The sequence below is a fragment of the Oncorhynchus mykiss genome, chromosome 16 (assembly GCF_057628025.1).
Source record: "Oncorhynchus mykiss isolate SJ-2025 chromosome 16, ASM5762802v1, whole genome shotgun sequence".
Classification (NCBI taxonomy): Eukaryota; Metazoa; Chordata; class Actinopteri; order Salmoniformes; family Salmonidae; genus Oncorhynchus; species Oncorhynchus mykiss.
The window spans coordinates 52,045,588-52,070,621 of record NC_143037.1 but is presented as its reverse complement, the minus strand read 5'-3'; the positions used below and the strand labels follow the sequence as shown (position 1 = coordinate 52,070,621).

The 25,034-nt window shown below is 44.6% G+C and overlaps 1 protein-coding gene across 30 annotated transcripts in view; it reads right to left on the bottom strand.

The window, feature by feature from the left end:
* The window catches only part of LOC110492183 (ankyrin repeat and SAM domain-containing protein 1A), a 116,828-nt gene that overhangs the window by 13,369 nt on the left and 78,425 nt on the right, over window positions 1-25,034 (bottom strand). For 29 of the 30 annotated variants that reach the window (XM_036947140.2, XM_090203218.1, XM_090203219.1 and 26 more), the window contains 2 exons: window positions 14,660-14,729; window positions 5,531-5,646 (listed from right to left, as the gene is read on the bottom strand). In XM_036947140.2, the coding sequence (XP_036803035.2) occupies window positions 5,531-5,646; window positions 14,660-14,729 (186 nt within the window). Of the gene's footprint in view, window positions 1-5,530; window positions 5,647-14,659; window positions 14,730-18,453; window positions 18,499-25,034 lie in introns of all 30 variants that reach the window. The other variant, XM_090203226.1, reaches the window with a different exon arrangement.

The following is a 25,034-nucleotide window of genomic DNA, read 5'->3' as shown; positions in this document are numbered from 1 at the left end:
GGGACTGAACCATTAACTGCATGTGTATGTTGTGGTGTACCTATGTCCATCCATTGGTATGCATAGTATGTGCAATGTACAGTATGTTTAATGCACAGTAAAGTAGCACGTGAGTGGGCGTGGGTGTTTATAAATCAGTAACCTGTACACCAAATGGAAGCTAAACAGCCCGTTTTGCTATTGATAAGCTTCAGTGAATGGGGAAATGAGATAGAATGCCAGAGGAATCTAAAAATGGTGGATAAAATGGTGATAAAGGACATCTTAGATTACACCACCAGTGAACAGAACTCAATTCAACAATTGAAAAGTCCTCGAAAAGTTATAAAACTCCTAAAGAATAACCTCGCTTTTTAACTATACAGAGACTTGAAGGACCATTTGTACAGGAATCTACACTATTCTACGCCAATTACACAATGCCTTGTTCAAAAACAGTCCTTGCTAACCTCTGTTACAACATATAATGTACCTAATGGATCAAACTGTTGTTTTTCTGTCATAGTTTGTCCTCCGTTACATACATCTCAGTAAAGCTCTGCTCCCTCTGCTCTCCCTTGCACTTCATTAGAATTCTGCTTTCTCTCTGCTTGGATTGTTCTGCCTAGCGTTACACCTGAGGGGCATGACTGCTCCAGACTAATTGTTCACTCTCAGAAGCAGGGTCATGAGCTTGGGGGACTGAGACAGTTAGCCTGGCTATGGACTAGCCCACCTACAGTATGTTATGCCAACTAAATAATCATATGACTGGAGGGGCATCAAAGGTGTTGTGTTTGTGTGGGGGTATGTATGCAGATTGTTCAAATGTCCATTCGTTTTGACAAATGGACGTCAACAAAATAACTTACAACTTTGAGCTAGTCCTTTTTAGAATGTCTAAATGCACACAATAACAATGTCAAAATCCCGTAGGCCCTTCCTCCGCTCTCCTTGAGTTGATTAGGCATGGCAGTTAGTCTGTCCTGCCATGCCCATATTACCATTACCTAGTCATCAGAGGCTGCAGTGTGTTCCTTACGTGACTGATTTGTGCCTAGAGAACGAACAAACAGAAGAGATGAAGAGAGAGAGGGAGACTGGACTGTGAGGATCACACAGGCTGGCGTATTCACAGAGGAAGACTGTCTGGCTGGCTGGCTGGCTGGCTGGCTGCGCCACTCCTCTGATGTTGCTCATTGCCATCATTGTGATGTTTGATTACAAGCCAAGCAGCAGTCTAAGTCTCTTCCTTGGGTAATCATTACCGCTACTGTGTATGCCTGCGACTCCTCTGCTGACCTCAGAGACTTCAAGGATATTCATTCCTTTTGACTGCAATGATGAACACGCGCTCTACTGCTGTGAAGGCTCACCAACAGAGCGGGAGCCTCGAAAAAGATTGAGACGTTGTGAACGCCAACTCAGTGTTGTTTCCCTCACAGTAGCGCCTGCCACTAGTAAAATGCACGTTGAGTTCGACTAGTAATTTATGTACAAAGAGGAAGTGTCGTTTTTTGCGACAGGCATTACCAGTTTAACTGTCAGCATACAGAGTATGAGAAGGGATGCTTGCCTCTTCCACTCATTCCCTCTGGGTCAATAGAGAAACGTATCTCATTCATTTTATAAAGGGCTTCTCCTTCGCTTGTGTCCGACAACACAATACAATCACTGTTATCGTATTGATTTGGTGGTGGGCGCGGCCAAGGAGAGATCACAGTACTTTGCCTGCTGGAATAAATTGAGTTGAATTAGGAACTGTCAAGGCTGCTCTGTAGACCACACATCACAACACTCCAACACTGACTCACCCCAGAACCAAGGGTAAAAGCTTCAGATGGCAACGATCTTTTCTACATTTTTTTTTGTGCAGTCAGTATGATTTGAAGTGGGGGAAAATTGTCATTTCATTTTCTGACAGCACATACGTTGAGTAGCTGAACCTAAAATCTGAGTTGTTGAACAGCTGGCAAAGCAGTCTTCGCAACTTCACTCCATTAGGCATCGTAAGACTGACATTTTTGGAGTGTGTGATGTTTGTGTACCGTACTGGCCGACATGTGGCGCTCAGTGCTGGGAAGGTTTATTAATGAGAGGGGTGTATGAGGTGCTTATGTGCAGCTATCACAACCTACTGCTAATGGGCCAGAAGTCCAGGGATTCATGTAAATACATGTATCTGCCTGCAAGTACAGTTTTCATTACTTCTGGTGAAGAATATCAACTTCCTTCCAAATGAGGTGAAAATTACAGGCCCAGTACAGCTGGCAAGAGCAGACAAACATACACACATTGTTTCCCAGACAGAGACCCGAAGAAGACCTTGGAATACACACAAAGACACACCCTCTCGATGCCTCCCTGATGATTTGTGCACATCAGATATCCATAGTGCATAGGGAGGGATGTAGAGTCACTGGTGCTTAGCATGCATGAAATGGTACTTGTTGTAGAGCCAATACAGCCGCACCGCCGAGCAAATATATTACATTTGTTTATATGGGTCTCAAGCTTGAAATGCTTGATTGATTACAAACCAATCCACCCACATCTGAGAGAATGTACTGAGTCCTGCGGGTGGGAGCACTTTGGAAAGTAACAACAAGGAACTTCTGATTTGGAGGCACACATTGAGAACCCTTAAAAGGGTCACCATTTACTGAAATAGCTGACAAGAAGAAATGTTACAAAATGGTTACTGCTTTTGTCCAAATCCCTCCTACAGAATGGAGCAAAGCAGGTGGTCTGAGCCCAGGAAAATAGATAGGAAATTGTCAGTGCCGAGAATTGCCAGAAAGAGGAGGAATAAAATGAGAGGATAAGGGAGGAGTGAGGAAGGCAGGGAGAAAGAGGAGACCGACAGAGCTTCAAGTCAGAGAATTTAACACAGGTTTTGATGTCATGAGAGGGTGGGATGGAGAGAAAAGTTGACTAATCTTAGCCCAAAACCTGTCACCCCTTCCCAACACCACATCCTTCCCCCAAGCTCCAGAGTCTGTGCAGAGACCCAGAGAAATACACCAATCAGGTGGTGTGAGAGAGCAGCCCTCTAAAAATCACACTGGAGAATGTTGTGCAATTTGCCTGCCTATGCTGAATATGCTCCCATGATGCAACAGTTCATTAAAGATAATCATAGCAGGTGCATGGTAATGTAGTGTATCCACTCTGACACAGCTGCTCCATTCAGCCATCAAACCAAAGTGCCAATATAGACAAGGCCAAGGCTGGGAATCATAAACCCAGGCCAAATGGCACATGGTCAGGCTGTTGCCTCTGAGGTTGTGGTTAAGCCACGGGTGAATTTGATCCACTCTTGTGTGACTAGATCAGAGACAAAGAAAAACCACTGAGGGAGGATAAAAATGAACAGGAAATACAACGAGAGAGAACAAGGGAAGGCGGTGTTTTTTCCGTCGACCCACTCCGGCTACAATTTATGACCGTCCCTCACGTAAATCACTGTAACCACAGCAGACAATCAACACTTCCCATTGACCTTCACTGTCTGGAGAAGAGAGTAAAGACATTGGAACCAGAAAGTGCTGTGACTGCATCCCTTCACCAACACTCTGCTAAAAACGGTAGGTAATGCATCATGTCCCCTCTACGTAGGGAAGGACACATTCAGCACCTGTGCCTGTAGATATTTGAAAGGGGTAGCACGGACGCACACACACCACACTAATCTGAGAGTGAAATGAGTGTTTCAGGGAGGTGAGTGTGTGTACATGTTTTCCAACCTTATCAGGACCACAATGTTCTGACAAGTCACCAGAATGTCTGGACAAGGTAGGAAAACAAGAACAAGTCTGGACATTTTGCCATGTGCCCAAATTTGTTCAAATGCTATTTTAGACTTACGGGTTAGGTTTAAGGTTCGGTTCATGGGTTAGGGGATACAGGATTTTAAACGGGAATCCATTTGACTCCCCCCAAAAAATCCTGAAAATTCACAAAAACAAAGTGTGTGTGTAGGTACAGCGGTAAGCCTTGGTGAGATGGGACAACACTGCCCACTAATTTACACCTTGCATCCCACTCCCCTGCCAGGCCAGCTGGGACCTCCATCCTCCCCTGCATCAATACCCCCCTGCAGCTGCTACAAACCAAACAGGGCTGGAAAACAACAACGCAGCACATTGGGGGCTGGATAAACCCCCGTCGGCCCGGCAACACCAGCCCGACGGTTATTGAGATAGTTATATTACGGTGAGGCAGCAGCTGGTACTCGGGCAGCCAATTGATTGCGAGTGAACGAATTTGAGACCGTGCCGGGAATTGGCTGAGCAGCTGTAAGGTGAGAGTGTGGTAGGAGGTAAATGGTGATCCCAACAGCAATAATGACATCAAACACATAACTGCTGACAGCATGGTGATAACACAGGTCATGTAAAACCTGGGCATAGGCTGCATAGGTTTGGTGTGCATTGTGCAGCTTTCTGTTCCGTTAACACAGAGCCCCCCCCCCCCCCCCCCCCCCCTCGCTCGAGCCTGACTGCTCCATCTGCTGCGCTGTGACATGTTCTTGACTGCGGCTCTTTCTCTTTATCGTGGCAGAGTCCTTGAAAATATTTGACAGTAATTTATTCAAGGCATTCGTGACTGACTGTCAGCGTGTGCGTTTGATAGAAAGGGAGCCTAGGGAGTTCACTGGTCTTTTCATCTTTAAAGGCTTTGGTTTAATTGCGTTTACAGAGGTATTTAGAGCCGCTGGCCCAGTAAACAGGAACATCACATTATTGGGATGTGATGCCAATGCCCTCTGTCACCACCAGTCGGGTGAACATCATCTAATCAGACAGCCACTTAGTGGGGGGGCCCCCAATACATCTAATCAACATCCAGCCTGTTCCCAGGCATCAAACCAACCAACTGGTACAGTCCTGTCAGGAGGGCTAAAGGCCTACCTTTCTGAAATGAACGTTGTTGATGTCGTCGGAGCAGGTCATTTAATGTACAGTATGAACTGTATTAAATTCTCCAACAAGGCAAATTGGATGGAATTTTTGCTACATAAACAAACACAATTTTTCAAATATTTTAAAGGAAAAGCTTCATCATCATGCAATTCAGGCATAACCTTTGTGATTGAACAAAAGGCAATATTTCAAAAAGCTTGTATGTGAATGACATATCTGAAAAAGACATCACACAGGGAAGGACAGGACCCCTTGAGGACCTGGGTCTTAATGCAGAGAGGAGAATCACAAAGGTGTGATTGAATGAAAGGAGGAGGCAGGAATCTCAGGGGGGTTTAAGTAAATTGGAATTTACAGGGAAAGCTAATGGGATCTGCTAAGGCTAACGGATGGCTGCAACGATATTTGATTAATACCCACTGAAGGAGGAGAAGGAGAAGACTGATTCTCTGACTTTGAAAGTAGGTAGGCAGGTAGAACAAAATAAAAGAGAATTACAGAAGATGAATGACAGTGATACAGAGAGAGACAGATAGAGACAGTGAGACAGAGAGAGCCGGTGAAAGACAGTGAGACAGAGAGACAGAGAGACAGAGAGAAAAAAGGGATGTGTACTAGTCACTCACCATGTAGTGCAGGTCGTCGAAGCCATTGAGCAGCAGCTTGCTCTCGTACTGCGGCAGCCCCACGTGCTCCAGCCAGTCTCCCACGGGCTGGTCCAGCAGCCGACCAGCTGCCCCACCTGCAGACAGAGGGAAGCGCTTGAGCAGGGAAAAGCCATTGAGCCGGTAGCAGCGGCACTCTGACGACGACACATGGCACTGCCACATCATCCTGGGCCAGCAGAGCCGAGCGCACCAGCACCATGAGGGCAGGGGAGACAGCTTGGCGATGGCACCACAGTGGGCATGCGTCGGCTCCCGCACAGCAGCGGGGGCCAAACCAATGACTTAGGATCGAGTTTAATAACAAACCCCTGGGTCTCAGGAGCTTAGTTGAGTGTCGAGGGGGTTTGGGGTCCCCTCTGCTGGTTAACAGTATGAGTCCTGTGTCCAGACTGCTGCGTTCACCAGCTCAAACCCACTCAAAAACAGGTGTAGATTGAACACAGTCGAGAACAGCCACACATGTAACATTGTTCTGCTTAGAACCACAACCATAGACAAAATGCTCCATATCCACAAAACAAGTTGCATTAATACTCCAAGATGAGTTCTCTTAAAACAGGAAACAGGCTATTCTGTCTAAAGTTGCAAGCATGCAGATTCATCTTCCTGCTAATTTGCTCTAGTTGTTAATGACGGAGAGCGTCTCTGAAACGAGAGAGAAGCGTATCAGAAGTTAGGCAATTCGTTCCGGCCCAGTGAGAAGTTCTTTAGTACTGAGATGGGTGATTAAAACAGTGCATCCTATGGCCCATCCCTGTTTCTCCCCACTCCTCCTCACAGTCAGCAGGTCATACACACACGGTCACGCACAAGGCAGGAATCTCCCACCTGGATCACATGACGTGTGAATCAGGAAACCCAGCGAGGAGCGACAGGTACTAACAGAAAACCAGAGAATGGCGACAATGAGCTTGAGATGACTATGATAAATCAAATCAGGTGTACCAGCTGTGCTTGGTATTAACTCAAGGCCTCCTTGTGACTCCTGAAACAGGGAATACACTATGCTGTGATGAGCAAAGGTTGAGCTGGTGCTTTGACTCTGGACCTGTGAACAATTTACATCTAATACATTAACTAGTTCATTCTGATAAAAGCTCAACTCAATGCATGAACCTTTGCGTTAATCCTAATCGTTTAGAATGCTGAGGTCAGAAGCTTTCGTGACTTGTGATCCACATGACTAATTTAAGGCAAAGCTGAATATTAAAACATCCCAGCTAAAATAATCTGTCCCCAGTGCAGCCATCTGCCATCGCCTCTTACACAGTTTGTCTAGTATCATTCAAATTAATTGCAAATCATTTAAATATTTAAATTGGAGCACTTGAGATGCAATGCTTTTTCTGTGCCTCAATGAGGCAATAAGATATATCAAACTCATCAATACAAAGACATCAAATCCTAACACAGACTAATACAAAAACAATCTATATAACAATCAATATGGTTTGGGACCCTATTTAAACACAATGACTTGCCAGAGTCCACACAGAGTTCTGCACCTGTCCTTCCACACAGCACACAAACAAACAGACTTCAGTTTTTTCCGCAGCCAGCACACTTCCAAGTAGGAACAAATCTAGCAAGTCTCCAGAGCCTTATACTTCATCCGGCTTTTAAACCCGTTTCAAGTCTCCAGGCTACACTGCTCTTCAGGCACACAGTGTCATTCACCAGCTCCCTCCTTTAAAACAGCAGCTCCTTGTGTTAAAACGCCAATACACCACACAAGGTGTTCAGGCAAACGAACGGTCCACACACAATCCTAGAGATGCTCGGGGTGGCGTCCTTCCATTGTCCTGACTGTTCACTGTACTTCTGCCTGCGATTCCTCTCCTCTCCCTCACGCTTTATTTTGCTCGCTCTCACTCCCCGCCTCACTCGCTCTTCCCCCCACTCCCTTCTCTCCCACCCTTTCCCTCTGATACACTGCAGGGCTGCTGTTCATGGTCTGTGAGCTGCTGCCATTCCAAGCACCTACATGGACCCCTGTTCCTCACTACATCCACTGTTGCTCCCTGCTCTTCTGATCTCAATCCTTTTCTTTTGTTTTCATACTCTGGAAACCTCTCCATCTGTCCTTGCTAAGAAAAACTCATCAGCTAGCAGGAAATGAAGGACAAGGGCGGTGGGACCGGTATTACAGGGACCTACACAGCACCCCCTGCTAGTTACCACCACCACTGTGAAGAAAGAGGAACACACAGGGCTCGGTCAGAGGAGAGAGAACAGTGCAGTGCCTCTTCACGTGGTGAGCATAAAAAAGAGCCTTTCTCAAATAAGTATTTCCTGCTGCAGGTCCCATGATGATCTCCTGACAGCAGTGGCCAGGCTTCTTGTGTCACTCTGTGTTTCATAATGTTCCTTCAATTCGTAAGAGGCTGAATGTATCTCACCGGAGAAAGCATTCGAGCGAGCAAGACGGAGCCCCTCTGCCTCTGTAGCCCAAGCCCATCTATCTGATGCTGTCTGGTCACATTGTTGCCGCCCATAACATTGAATGCAAGGGAAGCCAGCAAGCATTTGGCCTCCCTTGATATTGTTTTTAATTAAATAATAGCCAATCAGCATTGAGTTAAACTGAGTGAGCGCAACTGTGAATGGTCCTGGTGCACCAACAACAACAAAAGTGTTGAAAAATTGTTGCATCTTGTTGTCCTCTGGTGGCTAGCTACCTAGCTAAAATCAATTTCCAAAATTAGCCATGGATGGAGATTTGGACTTGTGGTTTTACTTTATTCTCCATACTGGCCAACCATAAATTCATACATTGTCACCTGGCCTGAGAGGATGGAAGTTCAATATGTAGTTAGATGTAGAAGGTTAATGTTAACTAGCTGGCCTGGAACATTGTTGCCCATGAAAGGAAGTTTAGCTAGCTAGCGAGCAAGCATTTTAGCCATGTAGCCTAGGACAACAAAAACTAAAAAAGTGTGTACTGTATGAGAGTCATAGACCGTTTCGTCAACATGAAAGAGAGGAGGATGTCATTGGCGTTTCTCTACAAGTAGGGTGAGCCACATGTATATTTTAGAGTACATGCACACACATCACACAAATCAGTACCATGGACAGCCACATATTCGCTAACTTTGATTGGACTAAATAGTTTTTGGTATCTTTTCGTTTTCACTGTATTAAACTAAGCATAGGTGATTTGATGATGTTGAAATAAATTAAAATATGGTTCTAAATCAATGGTTGTTTAGTAAACAGGGCTCCCGAGTGGCACAGCGGTCTAAGGCACTGCATCTCAGTGCAAGAGGCATCACTACAGTCCCTGGTTCGAATCCAGGCTGTATCACATCCGGCCGTTATTGGGAGTCCCATAGGGCGGCGCACAATTGGCCCAGCGTCGTCCGGGTTTGGCCGGTGTAGGTCGTCATTGTAAATAAGAATTTGTTCTTAACTGGCTTGAATTGTTAAATAAAGGGCTCAATATTATTATTATTATTATTAAATGTCAGAAACATTTACTTACATGATCAAGCAACTGTTTGTTACATTTCATTCATTTCAAATGCTTTCAATTTATGAGGGATCCCTATTAGCCAAGGCAGCAGCAACTCTTCCTGGGGTCCAAACACATTAAGGCACTTACAGCACACATAAAACAAAAGATAAAACAGTACATTATGAAACATTATTACACCACTACACCATTATTACATCATCTATAATACAAAATGTGTGTGCGTATGTGTGTCTTTTTCTGTGTGTCTCCTCAGTTTCTGCTGTTTCATAATATGTATTTTTATATATATATATATATATATATATATATATATATATATATATATATATATATATATATATATATATATATATATATATATATATATATATATAAAAATACATATTATGAAACAGCAGAAACTGAGGAGACACACAGAAAAAGACACATACGCACACACATCAGGTAACTGATGCAAGCAGTAGAATCAGATATATATATATATAATATCTGATTCTACTGCTTGCATCAGTTACCTGATGTTGAATAGAGTTCCATGTAGTCATGGCTCTAGTACTGTGCGGCAGGTAGCCTAGTGGTTAGAGTGTTGGGCCAGTAACTGAAAGGTTGCTGGATCGAATCCCCAAGCTGACAAGGTACATACAAATCTATCGTTCTGCCCCTGAGCAAGGCAGCTAACCCACTGTTCCCCAGTAGGTTGTCATTTTAATAAGAATTATTATTATTGAAACATGCTCAATTTGGTTTAAATAATGCAAAAACACAGTGTCGGATAAGTAAAAGTGCAATATGTGCCATGTAAAAAAAGCTAAGCTATACTCAGAACAGATGAAAGCTGGTGGTTCAATATTCCCAGTTCTTCAATATTCCCAGTAAAGAAATATTAGGTTGCAGTTATTATAGGAATTATGACGCGTCAACTATTTCTCTCTATACCATTTGTAATAGGCAGTCTAATAGGCACTTTAGTATTGCCAGCCTAATCTCAGGGGTTGATAGGCTTGAAGTCATAAACAGCGCTGTGATCAAGCACTGCTAAGAGCTGCTGGCAAACGCAGTAAAGTTTGAATAAATGCTTATGAGCCTGCAGCTGCCTACCGTCGCTCAGTCAGACTTCTCTATCAAATATCAAATCATAGACTTAATTATAATATAATAAACACAGAAATACGAGCCTTTGGTCATTAATATGGTCAAATCCAGAAACTATCATTCCGAAAACAAAACGTTTATTCTTTCAGTGAAATACGGAACCGTTCCGTATTTTATCGAACTGTTGGCAACCCCAAGTCTAAATATTGCTGTTACATTGCACAACCTTCAATGTTATGTCATAATTATGTAAAATTCTGGCAAATTAGTTTGCAACGAGCCAGGCGGCCCAAACTGTTGCATATACCCTGACTCTGCGTGCAATGGACGCAAGAGAAGTGACACAATTTCCCTAGTAATATTGCCTGCGAACATCAATTTATTTTAGCTAAATATGCAGGTTTAAAAATATATACTTCTGTGTATTGATTTTAAGAAAGGCGTTGATGCTTATGGTTAGGTACATTCGTGCAACGATTGTGCTTTTTGTCGCAAATGCGCCTTTGTTAAATCATCACCCGTTTGGCGAAGTAGGCTGTGATTCGATGATAAATTAACAGGCACCGCATTGATTATATGCAACGCAGGACGTCCAAAAATGCCGATTACCGATTGTTATGCAAACTTGAAATCTGCCCTAATTAATCGGCCATGCCAGTCGTGTGTACATTTAAGGGCCAGCCGTGCTGCCCTGTTCTGAGCCAACTGTAATTTTCCTAAATCCCTCTTTGTGGCACCTGACCACATGACTGAACAGTAGTCCAGGTGTGACAAAACTAGAGCCTGTAGGACCTGCCTTGTTGACTGTGTTCTTAAAAAGGCAGAGCAGTGCTTTTATTATGGACAGACTTCTCCCCATCTCAGCTACTGTTGTATCAATATGTTTTGACCATGACAGGGTTACTCCATGCAGTTTAGTCACATCAACTTGCTCAATTTCTACATAATTCATTACAATATTTAGTGGAGGTTTAGGGTTTAGTGAATGATTTGTCCCAAATACAATGCTTTTAGTTTTTGAAATGTTTAGGACTAACTTATTCCTTGCCACCCATTCTGAAACTAACTGCAGCTCTTTGTTAAGTGTTGCAGTCATTTCAGTCGCTGTAGTAGCTGACGTGTATAGTGTTGTCATCCGCATACATAGACACTCTGGCTTTACTCAATGCCAGTGGCATGTCGCTAGTAAAGAAGAAAGTAAGTGGACTAGACAGCCTCCCTGGGGAATTCCTGATTCTACCTGGATTATGTGGACTTCACTAGACAGATGTTGCTCTCAGTTTTTGTGATGAAACAAAGGTGTAGTTTAATGTATTCTGCAACTGTGTCTTATTGTTTCAGAGTGATATATATATATATATATATCACGGTGGCAAGCTATATGAACTAGCAGGTTATAGAGCAAACAACACAATTCTCACAACACATCGGTTGTAATATGTCTTTTCCCCCCTGGCTTGGCTTCCCTAGTGATTTTACCATTACTGTTCATTGAGATAGTGCTGGGGGAGTGGGAGCCATAGCGATAACACCAGTTTCACCTCTATGGTGGGAGCGAAGCAGGTCTAGCTGGTGGTTAAGATGCTGTAGTTGATGTAGACTAATTCAGAGGCAGGTTAACAACCCAAACAACCACATAAGGAGCAGGCCAGGGTAATAACAACAGCTGCAGTGGGCTTGCCTAATTCCTGCAAGTCTGCAAGGGAACATGAGCTCATCCCCTAACATACATGCCTGTTAATATTTTAACAGCTCACTTCAAAGCAGACCACAACAAACAAGCAAAAAACTGCCAGAATGCAATAACGAGATGGCCAACGGTTTTCTTTTTTTTTCTCATTGGAATATAGCCGTTGGCTTAAGAGTCTGGGTTAGGCTAGTTCATCTTCCTTCTGTGACTTTAAGGGAGAAGCATATTGTAGAGAAGAAAATGGGAGGTTGGGGGAGGAGGCTGACAGGGATGGAGGACATGGTTCTGGTTCAGTACCACAGTCCCATGGTACCCGAGTGACCATCCATCAGACCTAAAGGACAGGCCAGCTTCATGCTATAGGAGTGCTGCAGACGGTATTGCAGGCTAACATGTGTGGTATACATTATTCACTGCAGTATTCACTGCAATTTACGGTAATACACCTGGTCCCTTCCTAGTTTAGCCATTTTGTCCTACAGCCACAAAGGAAACATGGGCAAAACCAGCAGAAGTGGCATACCAATCTGGGTCAGAAAAGTGTCTGAATAGACAGCCTTAAACCAAGGCCAGCCACAGTGTGAGCCAAACGAATCCATGTCTTTCCAGTAAACCTTCTGCTTAGGCTACGTAGAACACACTGGGAATTGTTGAAGGTCATTTCTGACAATGGTCGATTCAACTCAACTATTGATCTACATTCAAAATAAAGCCATGTCCTTCACTGGAAATAAAGTAATCTCTTGTGACCGACCCACTTGTATAATAGGTCCCTCTTATGTGCTATTCAAAGAGCCAGCTGCCCACCCGGATGGTACCTTTGTGTCTCTGGCTCAGTCATCACTAACATCACTCCATTCATCACTTCCCACACGCTCTCTATACCGCCAGTGTGGCTATCATTATTCAGGCATGTACTGTATCTTTCAATAGCCGGCTCAGTTCCCCGGCTTTAAGCCATTCGCATGGATCAAATGACTGGTCTCCAGGGACCATTACAAAGCCCAAATAGTATACACATGAACTGGTGGTGGTGACTTCCCTAACAGAATGACAACACACACCACACACACACACACACAAATAGGATTCCATGGCGTGAACAACAACAGCACTTTATTATTACACTTTATTAAGACTAATGGATGTGGCTTTGAAGAAAACAGAAAGCTATGAAATGGAACAAACTAAAAAAAATCACGAGGTACTTGTTGAATCATCTGGGTCAAAACAGCCAATTGGGTAATGAAGAGTTGTAAATCTTAAAGCATCAGGGAGGGACACAGGGTTGGATTCACAGAGCACATCATTCTAACTGGGATGGATTGTATTACACAAGAGGATCAAATCTAGAGGAGAGAAACTCATTTATTTCTATATACCCACCATCTTTCTAATGTCAAGCTGGACATCAGAAAGATTGGTTTTGGGAGTCTTAACGAGAATGAGTTGTCATGTTTATGTAAAGTATGTAAATGTATGCAAAATACACCCCTTCAAATTAGTTGAGTCGGCTATTTCAGCCACACCCGTTGCTGACAGGTGTATATAATCGAGCACACAGCCATGCAATCTCCATAGACACACATTGTCAGGAGAATGGCCTTACTGAAGAGCTCAGTGACTTTCAACTTGGCACCATCACAGGATGCTACCTTTCCAACAAGTCAGTTTGTCAAATTTCTGCACTGATAGAGCTACCCTGGTCAGTTGTAAGTGATGTTATTGTGAAGTGGAAACATCTAGGAGCAACAACGGCTCAGTCGCAAAGTGGTTGGCCACACAAGGACACAGAATGGGAACGCCGAGTGCTGAAGCACGTAGCTCGTGAAAATCGTCTGTCCTCGGTTGCAACACTCACTGGCGAGTTACAAACTGCCTCTGGAAGCAGCATCAGCACAATAACTGTTCGCCGGGAGCTTCATGAAATTAGTTTCTATGGCCGAGTGTCGACTGGAGTGGTGTAAAGCTCGCCGCCATTGGACTCTGGAGCAGTGGAAACACGTTCTCTAGAGTGATGAATCAAGCTTCACCATCTGACAGTCCAACGGATGAATCTGAGTTTGGCAGATGCCAGGACAACTGTAAAGTTTGATGGAAGAAGAATAATGGTTTGGGACTATTTTTCTTGGTTGGTCCTAGGCCCTTTAGTTCCAGTGAAGGGAAGTCTTAACACTACAGCATACAATTACATTTTAGACGATTCTGTGCTTCCAACTTTGTGGCAATAGTTTGTGGAAGGACCTTTCCTGTTTCAGCATAACAATGCCCCCATGCATAAAGCGAGGTCCATACACAAATGGTTTGTCGAGATCGGTGTGGAAGAACTTGACTGGCCTGCACAGAGCCCTGACCTCAACCCCATCGAACACCTTTGGGATAAATTGGAGCGCCGACTACAAGCCAGGCCTAATCTCCCAACATCAGTACCCAACCTCACTAATGCTCTTGTGGATGAATGGAAGCAAGTCCACGCAGCAATGTTCCAACATCTAGTGGAAAGACTTACCAGAAGAGTGGAGGGTGTAATAGCAGCAAAGGGGGAACCAACACCATATTAATGCCAATGATTTTGGAATGAGATGTTTGATGAACAGGTAGGTGTCCACATACTATTAGTCATGTAGTGTATATTAGAATAGGCTTACTTGAAAATCCAGTTTTCAATAACAGAGCAGGGAATTTAAGTATGGATGTTCTTAAATAAAAGTGACAGGGGAAACTTTACCTGTACCATCTTAACTAAGTGGAATGAGTGGATGAATTGCATATGCTATTATAATATCTTTAGTCACGTAAAATGCTTAGGGTGAGGGACTCATCTTACCTGGGGTAGAGTACTGCTGGTCTCTAGAGAAATCAATGCCTGCTCCAATCAACGTCATGATCTTCTCAATCTGAGGAGGGGAACAGAGTAGAGTGTCAGAGGAAAAGACAAGATGGCTGCCACACCACTCACCACCAAGGGGACAAGAGTTACCCCCATGCATTGAACCCCAACACCGCAGTACAGTAGCCCACAATGAAACCTTATCAAAGCAGAACTTGGCTATCATGACTTCACATAAACACTGAACACTTTTAAGATAATGGTAGACAAATAATGTACAATCTTGCTGGCCAGACTGAGGCCTGGGGGCTGTGTGAAGAGAATTGGCTAACCAATATTAGTAAGAATTGATACAAAGTGACTATGTGAACATCATGTTACAGCTGTATTTTTAGAGGGACAAAATGTCAAGTCTTTGCAGCCTGCAGTCAAAACAATGTAACAATGTAGCTAGGCTTAATATTACAGCATTCTAGTAATTAGTGGCAAACTGAATCAGACTTCAGCGGGACAGAAAACACATTTTACTGGAGAAAAGGAACTGGAGTTGCATCTTAAAGACGATGTTGATTTTGTTTCTCTACGTCTGGGACCTTTGGGTTTCCTGCTGTCTGCTTTGTAAATGTACAATAGTGCACAATATGACCACCACCAGGCGATACATGCAAACCCAAGAGAGACTTGCTACGGATTATACCACAACTGAGCATGCCTCTGACACACACAGTACACACCTTCCCCATCTCATGCATCATCCCCCTATACTACAGCGATGATACACGGGTACACAGATGATTCAACCATGCACATGAAAGCAAACCCACACACCCCCACGCAGACACCCCCAGAGCCATCTCTTCGACACCCATTCAGCGGCACAGCGAAAAAACAGCAGCAGTGGACCGTATAGCAGGGAGATTACACCTGTCACACACACCACAGACCACTGTCACAGCCCGCCCTCCTCCAGGCCCGGCCCTGGGATTGGGGACAGAGGAGGGCCAACAAAGACTGCTGTCAGAGCTGTCAGCCATACACTTTCATCTCCACCATACAGGATAGTATGTGCTCTGTCATGAGAGACAGGCTCTTTTCCTACACGAGGCCCCTTTTTCATAGTTTGGAACGGATGGTTATATCACGACCGACACTTCATTTTCTCAGTGATCTGCGATCACTTTCAATGAGAGAAGTCATTTCACACAGGACTCATTTTATGGTTTTGATGTGAAAATACTTGTTTGATGATGCGGTCAAATATCAACAGTTCTTTTGCACAGTAGTAAAGAAAAAGGCTAAAACTTTAAAAGCAATGGAATTTAGTTGCATAAAGCACTTTATGGTTTATGGAAGAGCCTTCTCTATTCTTTTTAGACTGCATCCATGTGAGAGGTCAGATAACGGTTCTGATCACGTCAGCATATTGTCTCATCCCCCCTCTCTCAGAGATCACATCAGCATATTGTCTCATCCCCCCCTCTCTCAGAGATCACGTCAGCATATTGTCTGACCCCCCCTCTCTCAGAGATCACATCAGCATATTGTCTCATCCCCCCTCTCTCAGAGATCACGTCAGCATATTGTCTGACCCCCCCTCTCTGAGATCACATCAGCATATTGTCTCATCCCCCCTCTCTCAGAGATCACGTCAGCATATTGTCTCATCCCCCCTCTCTCAGAGATCATGACAGCATATTGTCTCATCCCCCCTCGCTCAGAGATCACGTCAGCATATGGTCTCATCCCCCCCTCCCTCAGAAATCACGTCAGCATTTTGTCTGATCCACCCCCTCTCTCAGAGATCACGTCAGCATAGTCTCATCCCCCCCTCTCTCAGAGATCACGTCAGCATATTGTCTGATCCCCCCTCTCTCAGAGATCACGCCAGCATATTGTCTCATCCCCCCTCTCTCAGAGATCACGTCAGCATATTGTCTGATCCCCCCCCTCTCTCAGAGATCACGTCAGCATATTGTCTGATCCCCCCCCCCCCTCTCTCAGAGATCACGTCAGCATATTGTCTGATCCCCCCCCTCTCTCAGAGATCACGTCAGCATATTGTCTGATCCCCCCCCTCTCTCAGAGATCACGTCAGCATAGTCTCATCCCCCCTCTCTCTGAGATCACGTCAGCATATTGTCTCATCCCCCCTCTCTCAGAGATCACGTCAGCATATTGTCTCATCCCCCCTCTCTCAGAGATCACGTCAGCATATTTTCTGATCCCCCCCTCTCAGAGATCACGTCAGCATATTGTCTCATCCCCCCTCTCTCAGAGATCACGTCAGCATATTGTCTCATCCCCCCTCTCTCAGAGATCACGTCAGCATATTGTCTCATCCCCCCTCTCTCAGAGATCACGTCAGCATATTGTCTGATCCCCCCCCTCTCTCAGAGATCACGTCAGCATATTGTCTGACCCCCCCCCTCTCTCAGAGATCACGTCAGCATATTGTCTGATCCCCCCCCCTCTCTCAGAGATCACGTCAGCATATTGTCTCATCCCCCCTCTCTCAGAGATCACGTCAGCATATTGTCTGATCCCCCCCTCTCTCAGAGATCACATCAGCATATTGTCTCATCCCCCCTCTCTCTGAGATCACGTCAGCATATTGTCTCATCCCCCCTCTCTCAGAGATCACGTCAGCATATTGTCTGATCCCCCCCTCTCTCAGAGATCACGTCAGCATATTTATTGTCTGATCCCCCCCCCCCCCCTCTCTCAGAGATCACGTCAGCATATTGTCTGATCCCCCCTCTCTGAGATCACGTCAGCATATTGTCTGATCCCCCCCCTCTCTCAGAGATCACGTCAGCATATTTATTGTCTCATCCCCCCTCTCTTAGAGATCACGTCAGCATATTGTCTGATCCCCCCCTCAGAGATCACATCAGCATAATTGTCTGATCACCCCCCCCCCCCCCCCCCTCTTAGAGATCACGTCAGCATATTGTCTGATCCCCCCTCTCTTAGAGATCACGTCAGCATATTGTCTGATCCCCCCCTCAGAGATCACGTCAGCATATTGTCTGATCCCCCCCCCCCTCTCTTAGAGATCACGTCAGCATATTGTCTGATCCCCCCCCTCAGAGATCACGTCAGCATATTGTCTGATCCCCCCCCTCAGAGATCACATCAGCATATTGTCTGATCACCCCCCCCCCCCCTCTCTTAGAGATCACGTCAGCATATTGTCTGATCCCCCCCTCTCTGATCCCCCCCTCTCTTAGAGATCACGTCAGCATATTGTCTGGATTTTCCCCAGTTGTACAAAGGTGATTGTCAGCTTCTCTGGTCAAAGCACAAAGAACCGGCCTGGCCTCTTATGTAAACCTTAAAGTGGAAGAGGAGAGTGATGCATTAGCCCCACAGGAGAAGACTACCTTGGAAATCATTTTAATTGGATACATTGGCCAGTTTTGACACTTGAGGCCATACATTATTCCCAGCAAAAAGATAAGAGTGGAAATTAGTGTTGAGCGTGATTACTGTTCAGTCATCATGGGAAGATGTAGCTAACAACGATGGGCGCAATAAAACAAGGCGAATGCGAAATGTCTAGCAATTGAGCGCAAGTATACTTTGAGGAATCCCACTCACGAGGTTGCTTGCCTTGCCTACAAAGCAGCGAACAACAGACTACAGGTTAGACTGATGAGTTACAAGAGTATCCCCAAAAAGGTTCTTCCCAAAAAGAAAAGTCCTATTCACCTCCACCATAAAGAAGAAGAAGGCCCCACCAACAGGAAGAGAAGAGGACCAGAAGATGTATGAAGGACGTGCACTCTTACACTTTCCAAGGACTGAGATCTCAGAAGAGGCCGTGTGGGAGGCATCTGCTGAGAGAGTGTCAGGTTCTTTTCATTTTCACATATTCATTTCTATCCACAAATAATTTTGGGCCCCAGCAGTGCAAAATGTGTGAAACCAGACCAGTCTCCCGATATGAACAACCTTAAAAATGGAAAACATAAAACTAATATCCCATATGGCCTTTAGCAAAGGTCCTCATTGAAAAGAACATCCTGCATTAAAAACTGAACTGCAATTGTGAGAGTACTTTGATGACGAGCGATGCCCGGCTGTTTAAGGTCTTAATGCATATTAGGTTATTACAGCATCAAAACCATTTTGTAAACAATGAACTGGCATCATACAGCCATCCTGCTGATCATTTAAAGAGCCGTAGTGTGTGGGCGCTATTACTCTTCTGAACTCATCTTTTCCATTATTCCTTTTCAAAGTTAATCCCGATTACCTGCATGGAAGACACTGCATTTTCACGTCAATGCAGTGTGAAAGATAGAAGTGACTTTGATCCCTTTCTCTCTCATCTCCATCTCCCAATTCTAACACCCTACACTGAGGAGCAACACAGTCCATACAGAACAATAACCAGCCTCACCGTCACCCTAGACAGATCAGAAACAGCTTTAACACACTCACAAACCTCTCCATGCAGCGCCATCCGAGACGGCTCTCTTTTTACACTCCAGGTGTCAAAAAAACAACAATACTGCAGCTAAAGGCTCTGCTGACAAATAAAAATGTGAATAGCATAACAATCATGAACAGAAACACAAGCGGCAGCTTGGGACTTTTTATGACAGCTAGCGACACGCTGGCTGACTCAGTCAGGTGATCTGAAAGAGCGGGGACTAAACTTCCCATCATCATCTGCTGTCTCCATAGCTGGCCACCTCCATACTGGCGCTCCTCTCTGTGTGCTCACTAAGGGTGAGGCAGATGCATGCTCAAAAGAACAGCAACAAGAGGGGATAGCCTGTGGAATTGGGGGGGGGGGGGGGGGGGGGGGGGGGGGGGTTCACTGAGCTTTTTTGATCCCCCTCTGTTCTCTCTGCCCCTCCCTCCTCATGAAGTCGTCCGCTCCATGGCGCCGGCATTGATATCTTCACAATGTACACAGCCTGGAACGACAGGCCCCTCCTCCCATTGTATATGGCCATGCTGATGGGGAACCAATCTCTGCAGATAGATCGGCTATGTATGTGTTCATGAATGTGAATCCAATGAACCACCTTGACACTCATGGACGGTGATGTTTCTTTTCAAAACGGGACAGGGTTAATTATATAGAACTCACTCGGGATAGATGAGTGTTGGTAATGAGAAATAAATACAAATAATGACAACAATGAACTTGAACAACAGAAGTAATAACCATAATAACCATGCTGGATAAAAGACAGGAAAGGGTAATAAGGACATTAACATTGTTGTAGGCTATTATTCAAAAGGACACACTGTATTTTCCAAATATCTATTTATAGCTAGCGCAAAACATGTGTTTATAACACACATTGTCCAGGATCTCATTGGCTTGACTGTAAAATGTCTTCCCTTCCATCCCTTATATTGTAATTAACAGGAGAGATTGATAAAATCACCCTGTGGAGGAAGGCTGTAAAGTGGATACACAAAACTCTAACTGTGGCCTGCCCAGATAAAGATGAGAGGACTGTGGCTTCATTAAGGGCTCCGGGCTCTGTGTTTGCCTGAGAATAAAACCTTGGAAGTGTCATCAGTTCCTAGTAATGACCAGTGATGGACAATAGACCCCAGCACCCTCCGTCTCTGTCTGAGTGGCTGTACTGTACACTGGTAATCTGTCTAGGAGCTGTGGCTCTCAGGGGAAAGTGCTGGAATAATGTCATGCTACACCCTCGGCTCTTACGGAGGAATCTGCAATCTATCTCCTCCCTTCAGCTGCGGGACATCACCCTGACACCCCCCTCCAGCATGAGGCCCCCAAGGTGCAAATAGCAGTGATTGGTGATATCACACAGATGTAGACACAACAAGCTGAGCTCCTAAAACACACACACACACACAAATAAGTGTGTGCACTGTGCTAGCACCACTCCAGTCACCCAAGTCATAGACTGTTCTCTCTGCTACAGCACGGCACGTGGTACCGGAGCTCCAAGTCTAGGACCAAAAGGCTCCTCAACAGCTTCTACCCCCAAGACATAAGACTAATGAACAATTCATAAAAATCACAACCAGACAATTTATATTGACACCCCCCACCCCCTCTTGCACACTGCTGCTACTCGCTGTTTGTTTGTTACCTATGCATAGACACTTCGCCCCCACCTACATGTACAGATGACCTCAACTAGCCTGTACCCCCGCATACTGACTCAGTACCGGTGCCCCCGTTATATAGCCTCGTTATTGTGTTACTTATATTATTACTTTTTATTTCAGTCTACTTGGTAAATATTTTCTTCTTGAACTGCACTGTTGGTTAAAGGCTTGTGTAAGTAAGCATTACACGGTAAAGTCTACACTTGTTGTATTCGGCGCATGTAGCAAATAAAGTTTGATTTGATTCAACCTGGGGATTTCGGTCTAATATACTGTGAAAGGTTAGGTAAATGCATCCTGATCTGAGTTGCGGATATAACAGCTTTCTGGTTCCTTAAGGTAGAGCTTATAGACCTACACACAACCAAGACGGCTTCTCACTGGGACAGATACTTATGGCGAAACAGCACAGACTAGAGAGAGTTAATATCGGAGAAGAAGAACGAGAGCTGCAGCGCAGTGTGGGGTTTTACAGATTGAATCCATACATAGACCTAGAGAGTCTCCCATTGTGAGGGGCTCTAGTCTCTATGAGCAGCATCTGCCTGATAGAATGACCACATGGGTCACAGGTCAGCACAGTGTTAAAGGTCAACAGCTAAGGAGGAAGGGGGTTTGCTACCAGGTGGGCAGGGGGTTGGTCAGAGTGATGCAAAGAAAAAAATGGAGAAAGAGAGAAGAGGGAGAGAGAGCAGAGAGGAGAGACCAATCAGAGAGCCTGAACACAAAGAGACTCTAGACTACATTGATGCATGCACAGCAGCTATCAGCAGTCCCCAGAACACTTGATATATAATGGTAGAACAGTTCCTTCCAATGTCAAATCAAAATCAAATTCAAGTTTATTGGTCGCGTTCACAGATTTGCAGATGCAGCGAAATGTTTGTGTTTCTGGCGCCAACAGTGCAGTAGTGTCAAACTTGGCTAAGAGCTAGAAAATGGCACCATCTTGCCATCAATGACTTGCAAACTTCATATTAATGTCTTCCACTATCTCTGAAGTAGAGGTTTTCACAGATCCACCTGTACCCGAATACCCGAGAACCGATCCGGGACCCGAGTAGGTCCGGATCCATTGTTCTAAATAATGTCACGGGTCTTTGTCGGATCTGTTTTGATTGTCATTGGTCTCGGGTATGTGTAATTTTAACTTACTTGTCTGGAAGGACCCATATAGATCCGAACGTGACTGCTGCAGTAAAGAGAGAAATTGTATCATGTATGCTGCTGATTTTTGCTTTTGTTGGCCAATCATAAGTCATCAAAGCTGCAATAGGCTACAGTCATAGAGCCTCCGTGTGGGCCAAAAGTTGGGAATTAAAAGTTAAAAGGGGAAGGATAGACTACAACAACCCAGAGTCGACAGGTAGGCTGCTACATTATATTCTGAACGGAGTTGATGTTTCTCACCAGGAGAAGCTTAACTAGCTTCTCCTGGTTTGATGCAGTCAAGACGGGTGGGTAGCACATAATCATAGCTAGGTTATTTATCATCCACTATGGCAGCTATTAGTCTACTATGGCGCGAGTCGGCTTGGTTGGTTGCTGTCTCTCCCTCCCTGCCGTTCTCCGTGTCACTCGCACACACTCCTGATAGCCGACACAAACAGCATGGCTCCTGCTAGAGCGTCACCTCTCTCTACCTCCGTTCCCTGGCGCTTTATCAGCTCCGGTTAATAAAGTAGCTTAAAACATGTTATTTTCTGCTGCTTCCCTCACTCGGATCGGAGAGGACCAGTTCTGGATCCGACCAGGTCGAGATGTCCTCGGATCCGAATGGGAAAGCATATTGGGTCCGGATGGGAAAGCCCCATGTCCATTTCAGAACGGATCCAACTTTTTGGCCTCTATTCTGAAGCTCAAATCTGCACAACAGAATTGAATCCAACTACAGAGGGCAACTCCCAAACATGGTCCAAACTATAAAAAAAAGAGAAAGAGGAGAATGAGCGTCCTCTCTATCCCCCAGCCACTCAGCAAAGAGTTGGAGTCCGTTAAATATCTTCAGAGGATTGTTTGTTCTATAGTAGTGATGGGGGAAAGAAAATCTATAGTTACATATCAGGATATTATTTTTGACGAAATATCGTATCAGCTCGACAATATCGCAATATTATTTTGCACGAGATGTACCCGCAACAACACTCTAGTACTTCTGTTTATTTTTGTAAATAGGGAGCCAATTTGTTTTCAGCATTTTTATTTCCATGACTGATCTAAACTTTCCTCATCACTCTCTTGGTCATTCCAGCAGACATATGGTGAGCAATATGTTAGTGTACAGAGTCCCCCGCTGGCCACCCCCGGTGATGACACACCATATAGAGTTGGGTTTGATCTGAGCAGCATGGGGGATTCAACGCTCTTATCATCCAGGGTCTCCAACGCTCTCATCTCAGGCACACAGAGAGTCTGTGAAAAGAGCTTAACCATCACTAAACAACCAGAGTTTACATTCAACATGCCAACAGATGCAGAACAATATCATAGCAACATGGACATAATCCCAAAACACAGCCTGTGGAGTTTAAAATGCCACAGAAAATAAACCTTTAAAGTTCTCGTTTGCTTTTCCCATTTTATACTCCAATTTCAAGTAAATGAAATGCAAAAGCAAATATTTATCTGGAAACTAGGCCTATCCTTAAGGGGGCAATCAGCATTTGATACATCCTTTTTTAGACTTATAAATTAATTATATATACCCATTGATTCTTGAAGAATATAACTTATGAGCTTCATGAGCTTAGTTCAACTGTCACACTCCATGAGAACCCAAAATATAAGCTGGTTTTACGCCAATGTTTGTAAACAAAGTAAATGTAAACAAACACCAACCTTTTTGATATTATGGATGGGTCAATCCTTGCATCCAGGAATTTCTATGAATTTGAGAGTGATCACACTTCTCCAGCCCCATCACTCAGCTTTTTACTGAAACAGTGGTGGGGAGACAATTTGTTTTTGTTATAACTGCTGATTGGCCCTTTAAAGAAAGATCTACACAACACAATTGATCAACCCTATTAATGGCAGGTAAATTAAAAGACTTATGAGCTGCGCTGTGTAAATCAGATAATTGATACTCACAAAGGCTGGCTTCATAGTGGTTATTGGATCCGTGGTGAGCGGGACAGAAAACGAAGCAAAAGTGAAGTGGGCTGTTAGATGACTGCCCTCTTCTCTAGCGTGTCAATACGTCTCTCTCTCTTTTCTTTCTCTCTCCCCTCCCATCTGTGGGTCTACTCTAACTGGCCCACACAATGTGCCCCCTGGATTGTCATGTTCAATCTGATCCCAAGACCGAGACAAACCTGCATTAGCATGCGCCTTAAACACAAGCACACACCCACCCTGACACACACACACACACCCTGACACACACAGCATAACAGATACACACACCCTTAAATGCAGGCACGTAGGCCAAGACCTCATGCAAGTCAAATCTCCTAGTCTCCTCGCATATAGAGGCAGGCTATAGTTTTGTGTGTGTGTGTGTGTGTGTGTGTGTGTGTGTGTGTGTGTGTGTGTGTGTGTGTGTGTGTGTGTGTGTGAGAGAGAGAAAGAAAAGAGGGTGTAAGAAAAGGAAGAGTTAGCAGACCCAGACACACAAAGAAATAGCTTTTTTGGTGTCCTGGGACCCCTTGCCCACACGCTGTCACACAGCTCAGTAGAGTGTTCCAGAGCAGCCAGCCGTGACCAGCAAGATGGCCGCCTGCACCCGTTAGCCGGGCTGCTTCTCTCATTCGCACAGAAACAGAGAGAGACAGGAGAGGGAAGGAAACAGCAATAGAGAAAAGGGGAAGAAAAAGTGCCCTACTTTCAGAGGATAGGCCATTCACAGACTTGTAAAAATACTAAACAAAAGGGCAAGGAAACTTCCAAAACAACCTTTGTTAGATTGCCTGCCTGCTGCTTTCATTTGCAATGCATTTTCCATGAATGGTGTAGTGCAATGTACTTTCCTGACTGATGTTTTCTGGAAAGGAGAAACATATGAGAGAGGCACAGTCTGTGTGCTTCAGTTCAGATCTCTGGGAATGAGAGCTAATTAATATTAACCGAGCTCCTCTGGGACTACAATAGGTTGAAGAGTACTGCAGGATTTTTAATATTCTTCTCTTTCAATCACCTTTTTCATCTCGGGACACACTTTCAAAGAAAACTGTAGAATAGATGATGTGTCAGGTGTACTGAAACCCAGAGCAACCCTTCCTGGGTGACAGAGAACCGCAGCCCTAGTAATAGTCCACCCACT